The 17,307-nt window shown below is 25.9% G+C and overlaps 1 protein-coding gene across 1 annotated transcript in view; it reads left to right on the forward strand.

Annotated features, from left to right (window-relative positions):
- The window catches only part of LOC136984344 (dnaJ homolog subfamily C member 10-like), a 31,810-nt gene extending 14,504 nt beyond the window's left edge, over window positions 1–17,306 (forward strand). Inside the window, exons 11-18 of the mRNA XM_067281288.1 lie at window positions 84–220; window positions 288–404; window positions 578–679; window positions 768–1,063; window positions 7,884–8,085; window positions 8,168–8,296; window positions 15,933–16,007; window positions 16,723–17,306. Coding sequence (XP_067137389.1) covers window positions 84–220; window positions 288–404; window positions 578–679; window positions 768–1,063; window positions 7,884–8,085; window positions 8,168–8,296; window positions 15,933–16,007; window positions 16,723–16,743 — 1,079 coding nt within the window. The 3' untranslated portion in view covers window positions 16,744–17,306. The remainder of the gene's footprint in view (window positions 1–83; window positions 221–287; window positions 405–577; window positions 680–767; window positions 1,064–7,883; window positions 8,086–8,167; window positions 8,297–15,932; window positions 16,008–16,722) is intronic.
- The last annotated feature ends 1 nt before the right edge of the window (window position 17,307 follows it).

Consider the following 17,307-nt stretch of genomic DNA (forward strand, 5'->3'; position numbering starts at 1 on the left):
TTATTTGCAGGTATTCTTGAAATATATATTATATATTTTATTTAATATATTATTAATAGAAATATTTAATATATTATTTGCAGGTCGTGCAAATTCTCATGATATTGCAGGTTTTGCCAGAGAGTCATTGATTAGTCAAGTTGAAACACTAGGACCAGATGTTTTTCCTACAAAAATAATAGTTAAAAATCAGCCATGGTTAATTGATTTTTTTGCACCTGTAAGTTCAGCAATGTTATTTTATAATTAAATACATATTTAGAATAATAACAAATGATACTTCTTAGTGGTGTCCTCCATGTATGCACCTCTTACCTGAAGTTCGTAAAGCTTCACGAATCATGGGACATAAAATTCGTTTTGGAACAATAGATTGTACTATCCACTCTGAACTGTGTTCAAAGGTGATTTTTTTTTTTTTTTTTTTTAAATTTTAAATATATTATTTGAATATTTTTGTATGTGAATGACTGTTCTTTTATTTAATATTCTAATGAAATTTTTTATTCTAATTTTTGTTCAATCAAATATTTTAATTAATTTTATTAAAAGAAATGTATTAATTTTAATTTTGCAGTATAATATTAGGAATTATCCAACTACAATACTATATAATGATACCTATCCACATATATATTATGGAAATCATGTGCATAGGGAATTAATTGAATTTATACAGGTATATTTTGGAACATTAAAAGAATAAATGAAAATTAATGCCATTTTAAAAATGTCATCAGTACAATAGAACTTTTATTTTATTATAGGATATCTTATCTCCACCAGTCATTGATTTAACACCACTCTTATTTTCTAATCTGGTGGAAAAGAAAAGTACTCAAGAAATTTGGGTTATAGATTATTTTGCTCCTTGGTGTAGACCATGCCAACAATTAAGCATTCAGTGGAGAAAACTAGCTAAAATGATGTTGAATGATACAGAGGTTCACATTGCATCAGTGAATTGTCAAACATATAAAAATCTTTGCCAAAGTCAAGGAGTAAGTTCATATCCTGACATAAGATTGTATCCAAGAGGATCACAAGGAATTAATACTGTTAGGTGAGAATAAAAAAATTTTCATTTGTAATTATTTTATTTTTAACAAGCTTGCAGAAATGTTGTAAATATGTATATGTTTATATTACAAAAGCATTTATAATATGGTTTTGCATATATGTACATAAAAATTACTAACACTTCTGATATATAAAGTGGTAGAAATTTTAAGAGAATTTTGAAAATTAAACTGAAATAGTTAAATATTTATATTACTGATAATTTTGTTCAATTAAAAATATATTCAAATAGACCACATTTAAGTGCAAATAAGAAACAGCTTCATTAGACAAATTATATACAAAGAAATAACTAGTGGTCAATGAACTGTCTTTAAATAAATATATAAAATTAAGAAAATTCTTTCTAATTCTGATCACTTTTTCAGTAATAACTCAGTCACCATTTTTGAATAATTTTACTATAAAATGTTAAAATACAGTGGTACTTCATACTTCAAATAACTCTAACTGTGAACATTTCAAGAGTTCAAATGCAAAATTTGAGAAAAATTCACTTCAGTTTGAACAATGCTTTGAAGTTCAAACTGCTGTGTAGTGCACAAAGCATAAATGCAGTCTGTTGTGTGTCCAAGTTATTCTCACTCTCACTCTTGTGTTATGCTTGTATATTTTCAGGGCTTTTTTTCACTTTTTGTTGACAGCTTTTGGGTGACCATACATTTTGTATCCTTTAGTTCAACATTTCCCAAATGGAACTTTTTAAATTACATTTGACATGTTCAAAGTTTAGGAGCATCTTCCCCATACAGATTACAACTTTTTTTTACTGTTTGCATAATTTATTATTTGTCCATAATTATAAATGTCCTAATTTATTATTAGGACATTTAATTATGTTATTTTTACCTTAAATTATGTGTATTTGATGTTTTAAGTATATTGAAATGCATATTGTTCAGGATCTGGGAATGGATCCCACTATTTCTAATGGGAAAAATTGATTAGGAGTTTGAATAATAAGTACCATATTCACTTATTCCAGATGGGTAATAATTGTTACATCATCTTGCTTTTATGTTATTTTTAAATTAGTCTGTAAATAAAAGATTTTAATTGATTATCAATCATTACTAAATTTAAAAACTGTTTTATTATAGCCTGTCAATAATTTAGTAGTTTTTTCTAACTTTGATTTTTCTAGGTATTATATTAAAAGAAATACAACAACAGGTTACATTTTTAAAACTTACTTACTTTAAAAAAATAATTAAGTTTTAAAAGTGTAACCTGTTGTTTTTATATATATATAATAACAGGTTACACTTCTAAAACTTAATTATTACATTTTATATATATATATATATTTAAATTAATATAATATCAATACTTGCAAAAATCAATGGTATGTAAACTACTGTGGAATTGGTAGTTCCTGATTATTTCTTCTGTTTTTATTTTCATATGTTGTTTAGACTTTCTGTAGAAGATATATTTTCTATTGTTTATATTTTATATGGAATTTGTTATTAATATTTTTAAAAATTCCAAAATTTTTATGATATTCCTCAGAGATTGTGGCATCTTGATAAAAAATCATTGATTTAGATTTTCTCTGTTACAATTATATATTGCTGTAATTTTTCCTCTTTTGTCTTCTGGTCATTTCCTCTTTCTGGTCATAGCAATGACCAGAAGACAAAAATTATTTTTCAAATTTAAGTTTTTATTTGTTTTTTTACATAAGTTAATAATAACATATAAACCAAATAAAATATTATTTAAATTAATTAGATACAATGCATATTTAAGCAAGAAAGGAAGTGATAATTTCTTCCTTTCTTGCTTAAACAAAAGATCAGTGTGACATCCAACCCTCGAATCTCAATTATCTTACAATGCATATTTCTGAATTAAACTAAACATCAAATTGAATAAATTTTTTCATTCAAATTTTATTACTTCAGTCATAAAGTGTCTAATTCAACATATAATATTATTACATTTTAATTTTATATTTTTCTTTTAATAAAAAATCTTTAGTAAATAAATTTTAAAACTGAACTTTTTGTCTTTCTAAAACCTTTCTACTTCCAGTAAAACATAAAAATATTAGCTTGTTCAAACAAACGTTTTCGTATCTCTATCGAGAACTGCTTCAGGTTCATTAACGTTCTAAAATTGGAATGCGCAGAGTTTAAAAATTAACTGCCAGTCAATACAGACGTTCAAATTATTTGATGTAAATTAATTTGGCTATTTATGCTCCTCCACATTATAGACTTTCACCGATTGCATATTAATACTCTAGCCCATAAATCCATGAGTAAGATGTCACATCTGTTGTTGTTCTCCCTGGCATGCATATTGCCATGCATACGATATGGCGTTGCTGTCTTTATAATTTATGCAGTTTCCTGCTTTGCTGGCCTTGTGTATTTCCAATTTTTCCAATTCCCTTATATGGTCGGTTTGAAATGATTTTTTTATAGGAGTAGCGGCTGTTAGGTCAGCATGTATATCTGGGTCTGATGCATATGTAGACAATGCAGTTGTATTCTTATTTTTATCTATATCATATTTATGTTCTTTTAGCCTTTTTTGTATCGACCTTTTTGTTGATCCTATATATACCAGGTTCTTGTGAAATCTATTATCTTTGATTGGTACTTTGTATACTCCTGGTGCTCTCATGGTGTTCATCTTGTCTTTGTCATTTCTTAGCAGCTCATATATTGTCTGGGTTCCTTGTATATGTTAATTTGCAGAAGAGAAAGGAATCAAATTAACATATACAAGAACCCAGACAATATATGAGCTGCTAAGAAATGACAAAGACAAGATGAACACCATGAGAGCACCAGGAGTATACAAAGTACCAATCAAAGATAATAGATTTCACAAGAACCTGGTATATATAGGATCAACAAAAAGGTCGATACAAAAAAGGCTAAAAGAACATAAATATGATATAGATAAAAATAAGAATACAACTGCATTGTCTACATATGCATCAGACCCAGATATACATGCTGACCTAACAGCCACTACTCCTATAAAAAAATCATTTCAAACCGACCATATAAGGGAATTGGAAAAATTGGAAATACACAAGGCCAGCAAAGCAGGAAACTGCATAAATTATAAAGACAGCAATACCATATCGTATGCATGGCAATATGCATGCCAGGGAGAATAACAACAGATGTGACATCTTACTCATGGAATTATGGGCTAGAGTATTAATATGCAATCGGTGAAAGCCTATAATGTGGAGGAGCATAAATAGCCAAATTAATTTACATCAAATAATTTGAACGTCTGTATTGATTGGCAGTTAATTTTTAAACTCTGTGCATTCCAATTTAGAACGTTAATGAACCTGAAGCAGTTCTCGATAGAGATACGAAAACGTTTGTTTGAACAAGCTAATATTTTTATGTTTTACTGGAAATAGAAAGGTTTTAAAAAGACATATTATAACTTCCAGTATTTAAGAGTGATAGTTGACTGAACTTTTTCTTTATAATTAATGTATAATTTGTACATTTTCATTCCTTAACATTTAAAACATTCAACACTATATTGATATAAACGATGCATTTTGAGCAGGTGTTCCTGTTCAATCATAGCCTAGTATTAGTTTTCTTTAAATTTTGCATATATATATATATATATATATATATTAGTGATGTAACGAATATTCAGTTACTACCTGGTATTCGGCCTATTCAGCCTATTTTTCGCTATTCGGCCGAATACCGAATATTTAATCACTATTCGGCCAAATACCGAATACCTAAAAACAGGAGTAAGAAATAACAAAAACACAGTAAATTAATCATTTTCGAAACTTTTATTAATGCTAAACATTAAATTATAATTATTAAAGTTAATAAGAAATAGCGTCTAACTTTAGTAAATTATTTCGTAATTAAAATAATATTATAGCCTTTATCTAGCCCGATATCTTATGGCATTGATGGCATGTAGGTTAGAATGTATCAGGCATTAGTGTTATTGTTTAGTTAATTATGTTATATTCGTATTCTTGTATATTTTAATATTTTTTACGATATTTTAAAATGATTTACAAAACGTTTTATTGAAACTTATCGTATTTAATGAAAGAATTATTTATCTATTTCTAGAAGATGAGTAACTAATATATAAAGCAAAGAATGAGCATTTCTCATTATATGCGAAAGATAACATTTGAAATCGTGTTAATTTTTAAAATATTGACAAAAACAATAGCAACAAAATATCACAAAACTTCACAAATAGAAACCCCCAATAATATATTTGAACTGTTTCACATCTGGGGAGAAACTAGACCATATGTCCCCACTAAAGTATATATCCTTAGGGTACTATTCAGTCTACAAATACGTAGTAAAAACAAAAATTTTAGTGCTTAATTAAAGAGTTAAAAAGATCGATTGCAAATAAAATAATTTATAAGTTATAACTTGCATCTAAATACCAACAACTGCCGAATCATATCGGGCTATTTGCGGCTATTACATAAATTATAAACCAATTTGGCACTAGAGGTAGACGTTAGGCACCATCTCATATTAACTTTAATAATTATAATTTAATTAATAAATTTAAATAATTTAGACCTACTGGAAGAAAAAATCGTAGTGACATCGGGCCAATAGAGAGCAGGGTGCGCGATCCTTGCATAATGAGGTTTGCGCGCTAATTTTTATATGTGCGTTAATCAAGCCGAATAGTTTGCCGAATAGTCTAAAATTTAAATTTATTAATTAAATTATAATTATTAAAGTTAATATGAGATGGAGCCTAACGTCTACCTCTAGTGCCAAATTGGTTTATAATTTATGTAATAGCCGCAAATAGCCCGATATGATTCGGCAGTTGTTGGTATTTAGATGCAAGTTATAACTTATAAATTATTTTATTTGCAATCGATCTTTTTAACTCTTTAATTAAGCACTAAAATTTTTGTTTTTACTACGTATTTGTAGACTGAATAGTACCCTAAGGATATATACTTTAGTGGGGACATATGGTCTAGTTTCTCCCCAGATGTGAAACAGTTCAAATATATTATTGGGGGTTTCTATTTGTGAAGTTTTGTGATATTTTGTTGCTATTGTTTTTGTCAATATTTTAAAAATTAACACGATTTCAAATGTTATCTTTCGCATATAATGAGAAATGCTCATTCTTTGCTTTATATATTAGTTACTCATCTTCTAGAAATAGATAAATAATTCTTTCATTAAATACGATAAGTTTCAATAAAACGTTTTGTAAATCATTTTAAAATATCGTAAAAAATATTAAAATATACAAGAATACGAATATAACATAATTAACTAAACAATAACACTAATGCCTGATACATTCTAACCTACATGCCATCAATGCCATAAGATATCGGGCTAGATAAAGGCTATAATATTATTTTAATTACGAAATAATTTACTAAAGTTAGACGCTATTTCTTATTAACTTTAATAATTATAATTTAATGTTTAGCATTAATAAAAGTTTCGAAAATGATTAATTTACTGTGTTTTTGTTATTTCTTACTCCTGTTTTTAGGTATTCGGTATTCGGCCGAATAGCGAAAAATAGGCCGAATAAGCCGAATACAGGGTAGTAACCAAATATTCGTTACATCACTAATATATATATATAAATGAAAATCACATATTAGTACATCAATTTTCACTTTATAATTTGTGATTTTTATGTATGTATGTGCAAATTTAAAAAAGACTAATACTAGACTATGACTGAAGAGGAACACTTGCTCAAAATGCATCTTTTATATCAATATAGTACTGAGTGTTTTTAAATGTGAAGAAATGAAAGTGTATACAAATTCTGCATTAACTGTAAAAGAAATTTTTGTTTTTAAAATTTATTTATTAAAGCTAATAAAAATGCTTTGTTATAAATATAAATTTTAATGAACTGATTTTTGTGCAGTTTTCAAATAAAACAGCAACTTAAAAAAACCACTTTATATTCCATTTAATTTCTTATTTTCATTTTGCAATCAAAAAGCATATGATTCTATGATTTTTCAAAACTATAAAGTTTTATACTTTTTATAATTTACGCAGAATGGTGTATTTCGCATTACCGATTAACGAAAAAGTCACGTGATATATACCGATCAGTAGCTAACCACATGGAAAGGGTTAAGAAATAGTAGACTTCAATATTGATTACAATGTCTAATTATTTGTAGTTTTTCATAAAAAATATTTATCATTATTTTAAGTTAATAAAATTAAATTCAATAGTAAATTATTCAATATTACTTGTTTGAATTATTTAAGAAAACATTTTACATAATAAATTCATAACAGTATATGTAAAAATGTTCTTATTTAAGTTTTATCAGGAAATAATAATGTCTTTCATAAAGAAATGTTGTTTTTTCAGGTAGCTATTTTTAAATTTGATAATGCTAAGTTTCGAAAAATTGTATCTGGGAATTGCTAGTCTGCATATATTTGTAAATTTTTCTTGATGCACATTTGGATGCAGATTTCCTATAAAAACAATGTGATTAAATTGCATGTCTTAATTAGATCATTTCTTTTTGATTTGTTAATATAATTGAATGGCCTAATACTTATTATCATGTGTTCTGGTAAAATATGACAAGCAATATATTCACTGAGAATTGCAATAAATTTCAGGAAATGATTTTAGTAAATTTTACTGCAAGAAAATAGTGTACATTTATGTTACTTTTAGTGTTAATTAAAAATAACACCAAAGTTATACTAAATAGCTATGTAATTTCTACTTTGTTTTTTATATGTATATATGCTTTTGATCATAGTTTTGAAGTTATATAATTTTTTCAGTTCATATAATAATTGGAATAGAGATGCAGTATCATTACGAGCTTGGATTTATTCATTTTTGCCCAGTAGTGTTGAATCGGTTACATCTGAAAAAGCTTTTAAAGATATACTTTTAGATCGCAAACCTTGGGTAATTGATTTCTATGCACCTTGGTGTGGACATTGTCAAACATTTGCACCTGAATTTGAAGTGGTTTCAAAGGTAAAATAATGTAATTTTGGTATTAAATTATTTTATATTTAAAAGATTAGTTATATATAATGTTATTCTGATTTCTTTTTAGAAATTATCTGGTAAAGTAAATGCTGGAAAAGTTAATTGTGATGCTCTTCCAAATGTGTGTCAAGAAGCTGGTGTCAGTGCTTATCCTACAGTTAGGTTTTATTCAGGAAGTACTGGAGGAAGACATCAGGTAAATGTTTCAATAATTTTAGTGAATGCTTCAAATGAGAAAAATATCTGTATATTTCACATTTATTTTGTAATGTTCAATCATTTTGTTTTAGTTTGAGATATATTGTATTTTACGGACTATAAAACGCACTTTTTTCTTCGAAAAATTGCCTCCAAAATTAAGGTGCGTCTTATAGTCCATAGTGTCTCATAGTCCGTAAAATATGGTATTTTTTACTACACTTGCAATTTGTAATTATATATATATATATATATAATATTATTTAATTTTTTTATCTGTTTGGAAAGTTTAAAAATGTTTGCACATGTATAGTACACACTTTCTGACCACAGATAACTTAATGAGTTACCTATACAGTGGTGGACAAAACTTTAAAGAACAGCAAAAATTCTACCTAAATAACTAACTTAATTAAAATTATTGGTTCAATCATGTACATATGCATTAAAAAAGTAAATTAATAGGTTTATACAATAATGAAAGAATAGTTCTTCCAAAAAGTAGAAAACCAGGTAATTTATATTGACAAAACTTTAAATACAACTGAAAAAATAACTGCAAATTTTTATATAAATGTAAATAATTAAGGATTTGTACATGTATAAAGAAATCTACATATATTTGTGTACAAAAGCAATCATCTGTCAAACACATAAAAAAAGGTGTAAAACTGGCAGAGAAAGGACAAGGACAAATTAATATTTTATGGCCACAGTTATAAAACTATTGTGATGTAGCTACCTTAATAGGAAGGAATCCCACTGTTGTGCAGAACTGTATTGAAAAAGGTGATAAATACAACTCAAAAAACAATGGTAAAAGACCTAAGTTTAATGCAAGAGATAAGAAGCAAATGTTAAGGTTGACTTCAGCATCAGTGTGACTTCAGCATCAAGAATTGTGAATCAGTTTGGGTTAAAAGTTCATCCCTGTATTGTTCAAAGAATGATAAAATCATCAGCACAACTTCAAAGAAAGAAATTGAAAAGAAAACCTCTCTTAACTAAAGAACATAAAACTGCAAGATTGACTTATGCATGAGATCACATATCTTGTGATATAGAATGGCAATTGAACTTTTTCATCTGAAAAAAAATAACCTTTCTGGATGGTCCAGATGGTCTAAACTATCATTTTTATGATTTACACAAAGAAGAGAGGATTTTATCTCGATGACAGATGGGTCATGTTCTATTATGGATGTGGGGCACCATTTCTTGCAAGGGAAAGTTACCTATTGAATTCATAAATGGATGAGTGGATTCAAAAAAGTATCAGAAGCTGATTGAAATTACTTTATTTCCAAATGTATGAAAATTATTAGGCAGAAAGTTTTATTTTATGCAAGACAATGCACCTTGTCCATTCATCTTTCACTGCAAAAAATTGACTTCATCAAAAACAAGTCTAACTGTTGGACCATCTTCTTCAATCTCCAGATTTAAGCCTGATTAAGAATATCTGGGGTGTGCTCTCAAGAACTGTATATGCTGATGGCAAACAATACAGTTCAGTAAAAGACTTAAAAAGTTGCAGTGGAGAAAGCATGGCATGTTATCCAACTTCAATACTCAAAACATTTATTATGAGTGTGCCATATTGCATTTTTGAGTTTATTCAAAAAAGTGGAAGGCCCACAAGATTTTAATTTATTATTTACAGTTATTTTTTCAGTTGTATTTAAAGCTTTGACAATATAAATTACCTGGTTTTCTAGTTTTTGGAAGAACTATTTTAACACTATTCTTTCATTATTGTATAAATCTATTAATTTACTTTTTTAAAGCACATGTACATGATTGACCAATCTGGATAAATTTGACAATATATACTGTATTTCAAGAGATTTCAGTTCATTAAATTATTTATTATTTATTAAAGACATAATCATCTAATATATATATGCAATATATGCTTTACACTAGCATTATATCTAAAATAAATTCAGAACCACTAACATCCTAATGATTCACTATCATATAAAATATTTTTTGTTCATTATATTTGTCAATAAGACAATAGTAAAATCTAATTACAAAAAATAAATTTTTAGGTTTTAGCATTTTAAATATCAAAAGATAATTAATTTTTATTTTGATAATTTTGAACAGTTAACAAACGTCTATTTTTTCTTTCCTTTTAATTTGCATTTAGATAACTTTATTCAAATTTAACATCATTCATTATGCTTACATAATATTGCAGTTATATAAAAAATTTGACATTTTCTGTTTTATTAATGACATGTTTATAATTACTTTATCTTATAAGTGTTTATTTCACTAACTCTAACAAATTAAAAAGCTTTTTTTATATTTTACAAACTTTGCTGGGTAATTTTCAAACTATCAAATTGCAGATGGATAATTGGATAGGCTAATAAGATAGAAAATAGAAGAACAAAATTCAAAAAGTTACAGGTCTGGTTTAGATTCAAATTTATCTTTATGGAAATAGCAGAATTTCTGACCATAAAAACATTTGTTCTCATTGGATCAAATCTTTCTATATTTTTTTTTAAAATGCAGATTATGAAATCATTCTAAAATGCCTTACAAAAAAGTAAAAATAGTGAATTAAAAATATTATTTAAAATTTTTATAAAACCTTTCAACAGTTGGTGTTTCATATCTTATAAATCAGTAATGTGTATATCTTAAATGCTGTTTTATTTAATTTATTTCAATATATAGTAGACTTTGCTTATTGTAGTCAGAATTCAGTTAGTGACAATGATAACAATAAATACATTTAAGCTGTCTTTTCACAGTATCAATCTCAAAAAATGATTGATAATGATAACTGATGATAATTGCTTGTTATCAGTCTTTGTTATTTATTTATTGCACTTATTTATTTATTTATTCATTCATGTATTATATGTACGCATAGTTTTGTGTATGGTTGTACAAGTAACTCGTATATATTGTAATTTTTTTATTTATCGGGCCTGCACACTAGACATTTAAGAAAATTCAAACATTTAAAAAGTTCCAAAACAAATTTCGTTATACAAATCAGAATCATTCGATTTTTTGTTCCTGAAGAAGGCCATTCAAATGGCCAAAAACATTTGAAAGTGAATTAAAAAAAGGCTGCATTTTTAAAGGGTTTTGTTGAGGTTTGGTTGTTATCAATCTTAACCAGTGCTTTAAAATGTTAAATATTAATCATTAATCATTATTTTCTTTCAATATATTAGTTTAAATTGAGGCATTTCTTTATTCAGTTTTATGTTATCTGTTATTAAAGACCATAGTAGGAAAATAAGACTGGATAACTTACATAGAGTTAATAAAATCTTTAAGTTATACAATTTGTAATTGTTTTTAACATTTTGTTTTCTTTGTAACAAAAAAAAACAGAATTTTCACTAATTACAATTTTATATGCATAACTGAATGCTATTAGTCTGTTTATTGTTTTCAATTTAGGCAAGTTCACAAGTTCCAAAGTGATTGATTACTTTGGAACTTGTGAACTTGCCATCCAGTTTTGCATTGTAGCCTTGACATGTCACAGAATTGTTAACCAACAGTGAATGTGTTAAGGTGATTCTATATATTTGATATTATACTCAACATGTAAGACACTATTTTTTTTTTAATCTTACAAAATTCCTTTTTTCTAGAAAGTAAAATATAAAATGATGTACTTTGTAGGGAAAACTTTGCATATAAAATCAAGTACAAATTTTTTACATGATTGAAATATTTGAGTAAATGCTGAATTAAATGATATATTACATTATATTATACATTTAAATAGTCTATAACATCTTACTTAATTTAAGCAAGTAATATCCATAACAGAATTTGGTAAATCAAAAGATAGATTGTTGAATTAGTACTTAATCATTTCTAAAAAGTTCTGGTTCATTATAGTATTACATATATTAACTTGTATATGGTTATGATTTTCCTCAGCTTGTATATACTTGTGTGTTTGGACAGAGAAAAACTTAATTATAAGAAAGATAAAAGTATTTTCAATAAATCTTTAAATATTTTTGCTGAAATTTGCCTAAATTGTGAATAGTTATAAGGATAAACAGACTTTATTTACATGACAGACTCTATGATCATTTCTCTTTTCTCAAAAAATGTTCATTTATCTTGTAATACTTCAAACTTGTAATCAACATTATTAGAATTTTAATTTTAGCACTTCAAATCATTAATATTTTAATTAGTCAGGATATTAATTTGTTGGGATTTTGAGTTTTGTTGGATCTTTAAACTGACTTGTTTTTAAATATTAGGATTTCAAACAACTGAGATTTTACATGTCAGGACATCAATTTCACCATTGATTTCCTGATTAGTTATGAATGTAACACTTAATTGTTATATTCATAACTAATTCACAGGTAAAAAATAATTTCATTCATTTTTATTCATGTTGTTATTTTTCTTGTATATTCTCTGAACATTTTTTTTCTGTACACTATTCAACTATTTTTTTAAATGTACATCATGCAGATTTTAAGTCTAAGAAAATATATAAGATGAATAATCGCATTAAATGTTATGAAATTATTACAAAAGTTGCTGCTAGCCCTTGGTATAATGATATTAATTAAATTATCAACAACCGTGAAGCAGATAATACTGAGGGCACACCAGTGATGGGCATAAATGCTCAGGAATCAAAGTGAAAACGTTTAATAAACACAAAAATGACTACAAAGCACGGAAATGAAAATAGTCCAAAAAATGCATTTCGGACTATTTTCCAATAGAAAATAGTCCCTCATCAGTTGGTATTAACCAAAGGTTTTAATATATTTAAAATTATACAAGGTAAAGCTAAACTTAAAACTATGCCTAAAGCTATACAATATAAAGATGAGAATGCCATTATAAATATATGAGCAGTAAGCCTCATCAGTTTGTATTATCTAAAGGCATTATTATATTTAAAATTATTACACCTGTCTACACTGATAATGCTTACTGCTCATATAGTTATAATGGCATTCTCATCTTTATATTGTATGGCTTTAGGCATAGTTTTAAGTTTACCTTTACCTTGTATAATTTTAAATATACTTTTACCTTTAGATAATACCAACTGATAAGGGACGGAAAATAGTCCGAAATGCATTTTAGGTTTTTTCGTTTCCATACTTATGTAGCCATTTTTGTGTTTATTAAACATTTTCACTTTGAACCCTGAGCATTTGTGCCCATCATTGGTGTGATAAGCCCTCACTATTATCTGCCTCACGATTGTTGATAATTTAATTAATATAACATTAAATGTTGTTTGAGTTTGAGTTATGAACAAACATTAGAATAGTATTTTGTTTTTTTAACAATAAGTAAATCAATATATACATAAAATAAAATATGATAGTTTTACTTTTTAAATTGTTTTATATGAAATTTATTTTTTGTTCTAGACCAGTGGTTCTCAACTAGTATGCCATAAAGCCAGCTAAGTATACTGTTAGATGAACTAAAAATTAGAACAACAAATTTAAACTTTGTGAAAACAAATAAGAAAATGTATTGAAATATAGCTGATAGTGCCACAAACCTACTTCACAATCATATAATTCTGTAGATTATTAAGTATGTTTTAATATAGTTGATAATACATAAAAGTACAATTTTGTAATATTTGGCTGCTGCAAACAAATAATGAGATATTGGAGGTAAAAATCATGCATGATTTTAATACAGATTTGGAGAATTTTCATCAAATATTTCTTTGTTTGAACATGACAATTAAATGGAAAATCAATTTTAATCTGTTTTAAATTTAATTTTCTAATTTCTAAATGTTTTTAGTCAATTAAAACATTAATAAAACCAAAACAGTTAAACAATCTCTCTCACAGAACGAAGAAAAATTTGAAAGGGTTGGGTCATTTTTATATAGTAAATTTGGAATAGGTTTGTTGTGCTAGCATTGAATGTGTTATGGCTTTGAAAGAATATATAATTACAACTATCTTACTTTAATTATAAATTATTTATATTAAATTATTCAGACATTAATGCTTAGAATGGAAAATTCTTCAAAATGGTATGTAATGTTTACCATTGCAATATAATCAATCTGTTGAAAACTATGAACTGGGTTTTATATGAAAGAAATTTGCTATTACTTTAAAACTTTGATCTCAACCAATCTCCACTAAACTTCTATTAAAATTTAATAGTTACCAAATTCAAAACATTTTGTTTTTATATAAATTTTAGTAATTATAGTTGAATAGGATATTCTCCTATGCAAAATTAAAAATATGTAATGAAATATTGAAAAAAAGGCAGGGAATTTTCCCTGCCTTTTTTTCAATTACATTCAAAATAACATAAACAAGGTTTCAATACTTTGAATATTACTTTTTGTAGAAGTCAATCAACTAACCAGTCACAATTAACCTATTGGTTGATATTTTAATATTTAATAATAAAAAGTGCCATAGTTTTTCAAGTATGCCACACGTCCAAAAAAGGCTGAAAATCATTATTCTAGACATTTACTTGATTTCAAGTTATAAAAAACAAAAAATTAACAGACATTGTTTTCTGGATATATTTATGAAATATACAATTCTGTTTCATTGTATTTTCTTATGGAATGCAAAAATTTATTTAATGCCTATATATACTGGAAGAGGAGATCGGAACGAAGGTCTGGATAGCGTAACTGGCAATGCTTATTTAAGACCCTTTTTTGTTAAATTTATGGACAAATTCGGTTGAATAGTAAGTATTCAGTAATTGATGTTGCTAATATTGAATAATAATATACTTATAAGCAACATCAGTTACTAAAGAAATTGTTAATCTCATTAATCTAAACCAATTTTGTTTTGTTTTTTACTAAATATTCCATTCAAAAATAAAAAGAAATTGTAGATTATTTTTAGAAACAATAAATTTATGAAATTGTACTACACATTTTAACATGAATGTATATATCAAATAAACATAAAAAATTTTAATGTATGTATTTATTTGTACTTTTTGACTTTTTGGTTACATATATATGAGTCAAAAAGGATATGTAAACTCCTTTAATCCAAACAACCCTGTACAATAATGCAATAATTTTTGAGATTAGTGAGAATGACTGTGTTTAAATAAATAAATATATATATAATATGAAAAAATAATACAGCTAATCAGATATAATTATATATAACTTTTTCGTACCTGAGAATGAATAACACCTGTCAAAACATTAAATGTATAACTTATTAATATAGTGATTGTGTATGTTTTTGTTTCAACTTGTATTATTTTACTGTTGATGTGTTCAATCATTTTGATTTTCTCACACTAGTTTTTAGAATGCAGTTCTTTATCTATAGATTTTTTTAATTATAATTAATCTCTATGCTAAGCTTCATAAACAATGTGAAGTAATTATCTTTACAGCTCTTATAATGATAAACAATATGGCTATACATTTGCATAACACTTGATTAAACTTGTTCTCATATTTCATTCATTTATCTTAAGCTTAAAATATTTGCATAATGAAGTTATTTCCTATAATTTATTTTTTATTGTTAGGAAATAAATAAATTTTTGAAATTTAAATAATGTGATTTAGTGAGATGATTTATTAATTTAAAATTAAAAATAAACTTTAATTTTTAAAATATTTTTTGTAGAATTCTTTTGGCCAAGAAATTGATAGTCAACGCTCAGAAACTATAATTGATTTTATAAGTAACAGAATTAAAAAAGTGAGTTTAGAAGTTATTTAATACATTTTTTATAATTGAATAATTATTGACCTCAGAGGTGGAACAACAATGCTTCAAGTTGTAGTTTGAAATTCTAATATAAGCCTCCTTCCCTCCGAAATCCACTTCTGCCATGGAGGATGGGACTTGCATCTACTCAAAAAGCTTTTAGCCTTGACCAAAAGAATCACCAGACCCGTGATCAAAACAATTGTTTTGAACATGGGTTGGTTATTCTTTTTTGATTCAAGTAAAAGTATTATACTTGAAATGTTTGGTTCCTGTTAGCTCCCAGGCCCTAGTTCAATCAAATCACTTTGCACCATTGTAGTTCCCACCACTGATGATATATGATAATTGAATAATTTGATTGGAATTATTAAATTTAATTGAAATATAGAAATTAATTTTGAATATTTATATATTTTTCATCATATAGTTCTATTATTATAATTAATATGATAAAGACTGAGCTAAATTATTCGAAACTTCTATGTATTATTATTTTTATAACTTTGAAATGTAAAATGTATACTTTTTACATATAATTATTTATATATAAAGTTTATAGTAGTAAAATTTATTTAAAAATTTTATTAGAATAATAAATTTTTCAATGTATTTACGAAATAAATATATTATTTCAAATTTTATTTGTAACATAAAATTTTAAATTTATTAATCAATTCATTTTCATTTTCTGCTAATATTACAGATACAAAAAGATGAGTTGTGATGATTATGCAGATTAAAACAGAACTTTCTAACATCTTTACAATGTTAATAATTACAACACTTGAAGAGGGTAAAACTATTTTAGATATAACATAATACTTATAATCTGTAAATTATTCTGAATTTTCACTTTTTATTTCATTTGCATTATATTTATAAACTCTCGGCATACTGATTCCATTTATACTGTATATATTATTCCTGTTCTTCTCTAGTCAGTGTATTTGTTTTTCTTAAATTATTGTAAATATGAATGGGATAATACTTGATTGGACCAAAAATTTTGAAATTCGAATATTATTATACAGTATATAATGGAAGAATCTTTAATTCTTGTAAATTGTTTTATTTATTATACATTGTAAATTACATCAAGTTTAAAATAACAAAAATTGGACGTCTTCCTTGACATATTTTTTGAATGTTATACTTATGATGATAATGTTAAAATCATTGTGCGAACAAATTTTTCTTTTATAAATTTTGCCATTTTCGGGCTCAGAATGTTGTCAAGAACAAATTATTTTCTTAGGATATTCTAATAAAAACTTTTTGATTTAAAAAC

The sequence above is a fragment of the Centruroides vittatus genome, unplaced genomic scaffold, assembly GCF_030686945.1.
Source record: "Centruroides vittatus isolate TY-2023 unplaced genomic scaffold, ASM3068694v2 contig_914, whole genome shotgun sequence".
Classification (NCBI taxonomy): domain Eukaryota; kingdom Metazoa; phylum Arthropoda; class Arachnida; order Scorpiones; family Buthidae; genus Centruroides; species Centruroides vittatus.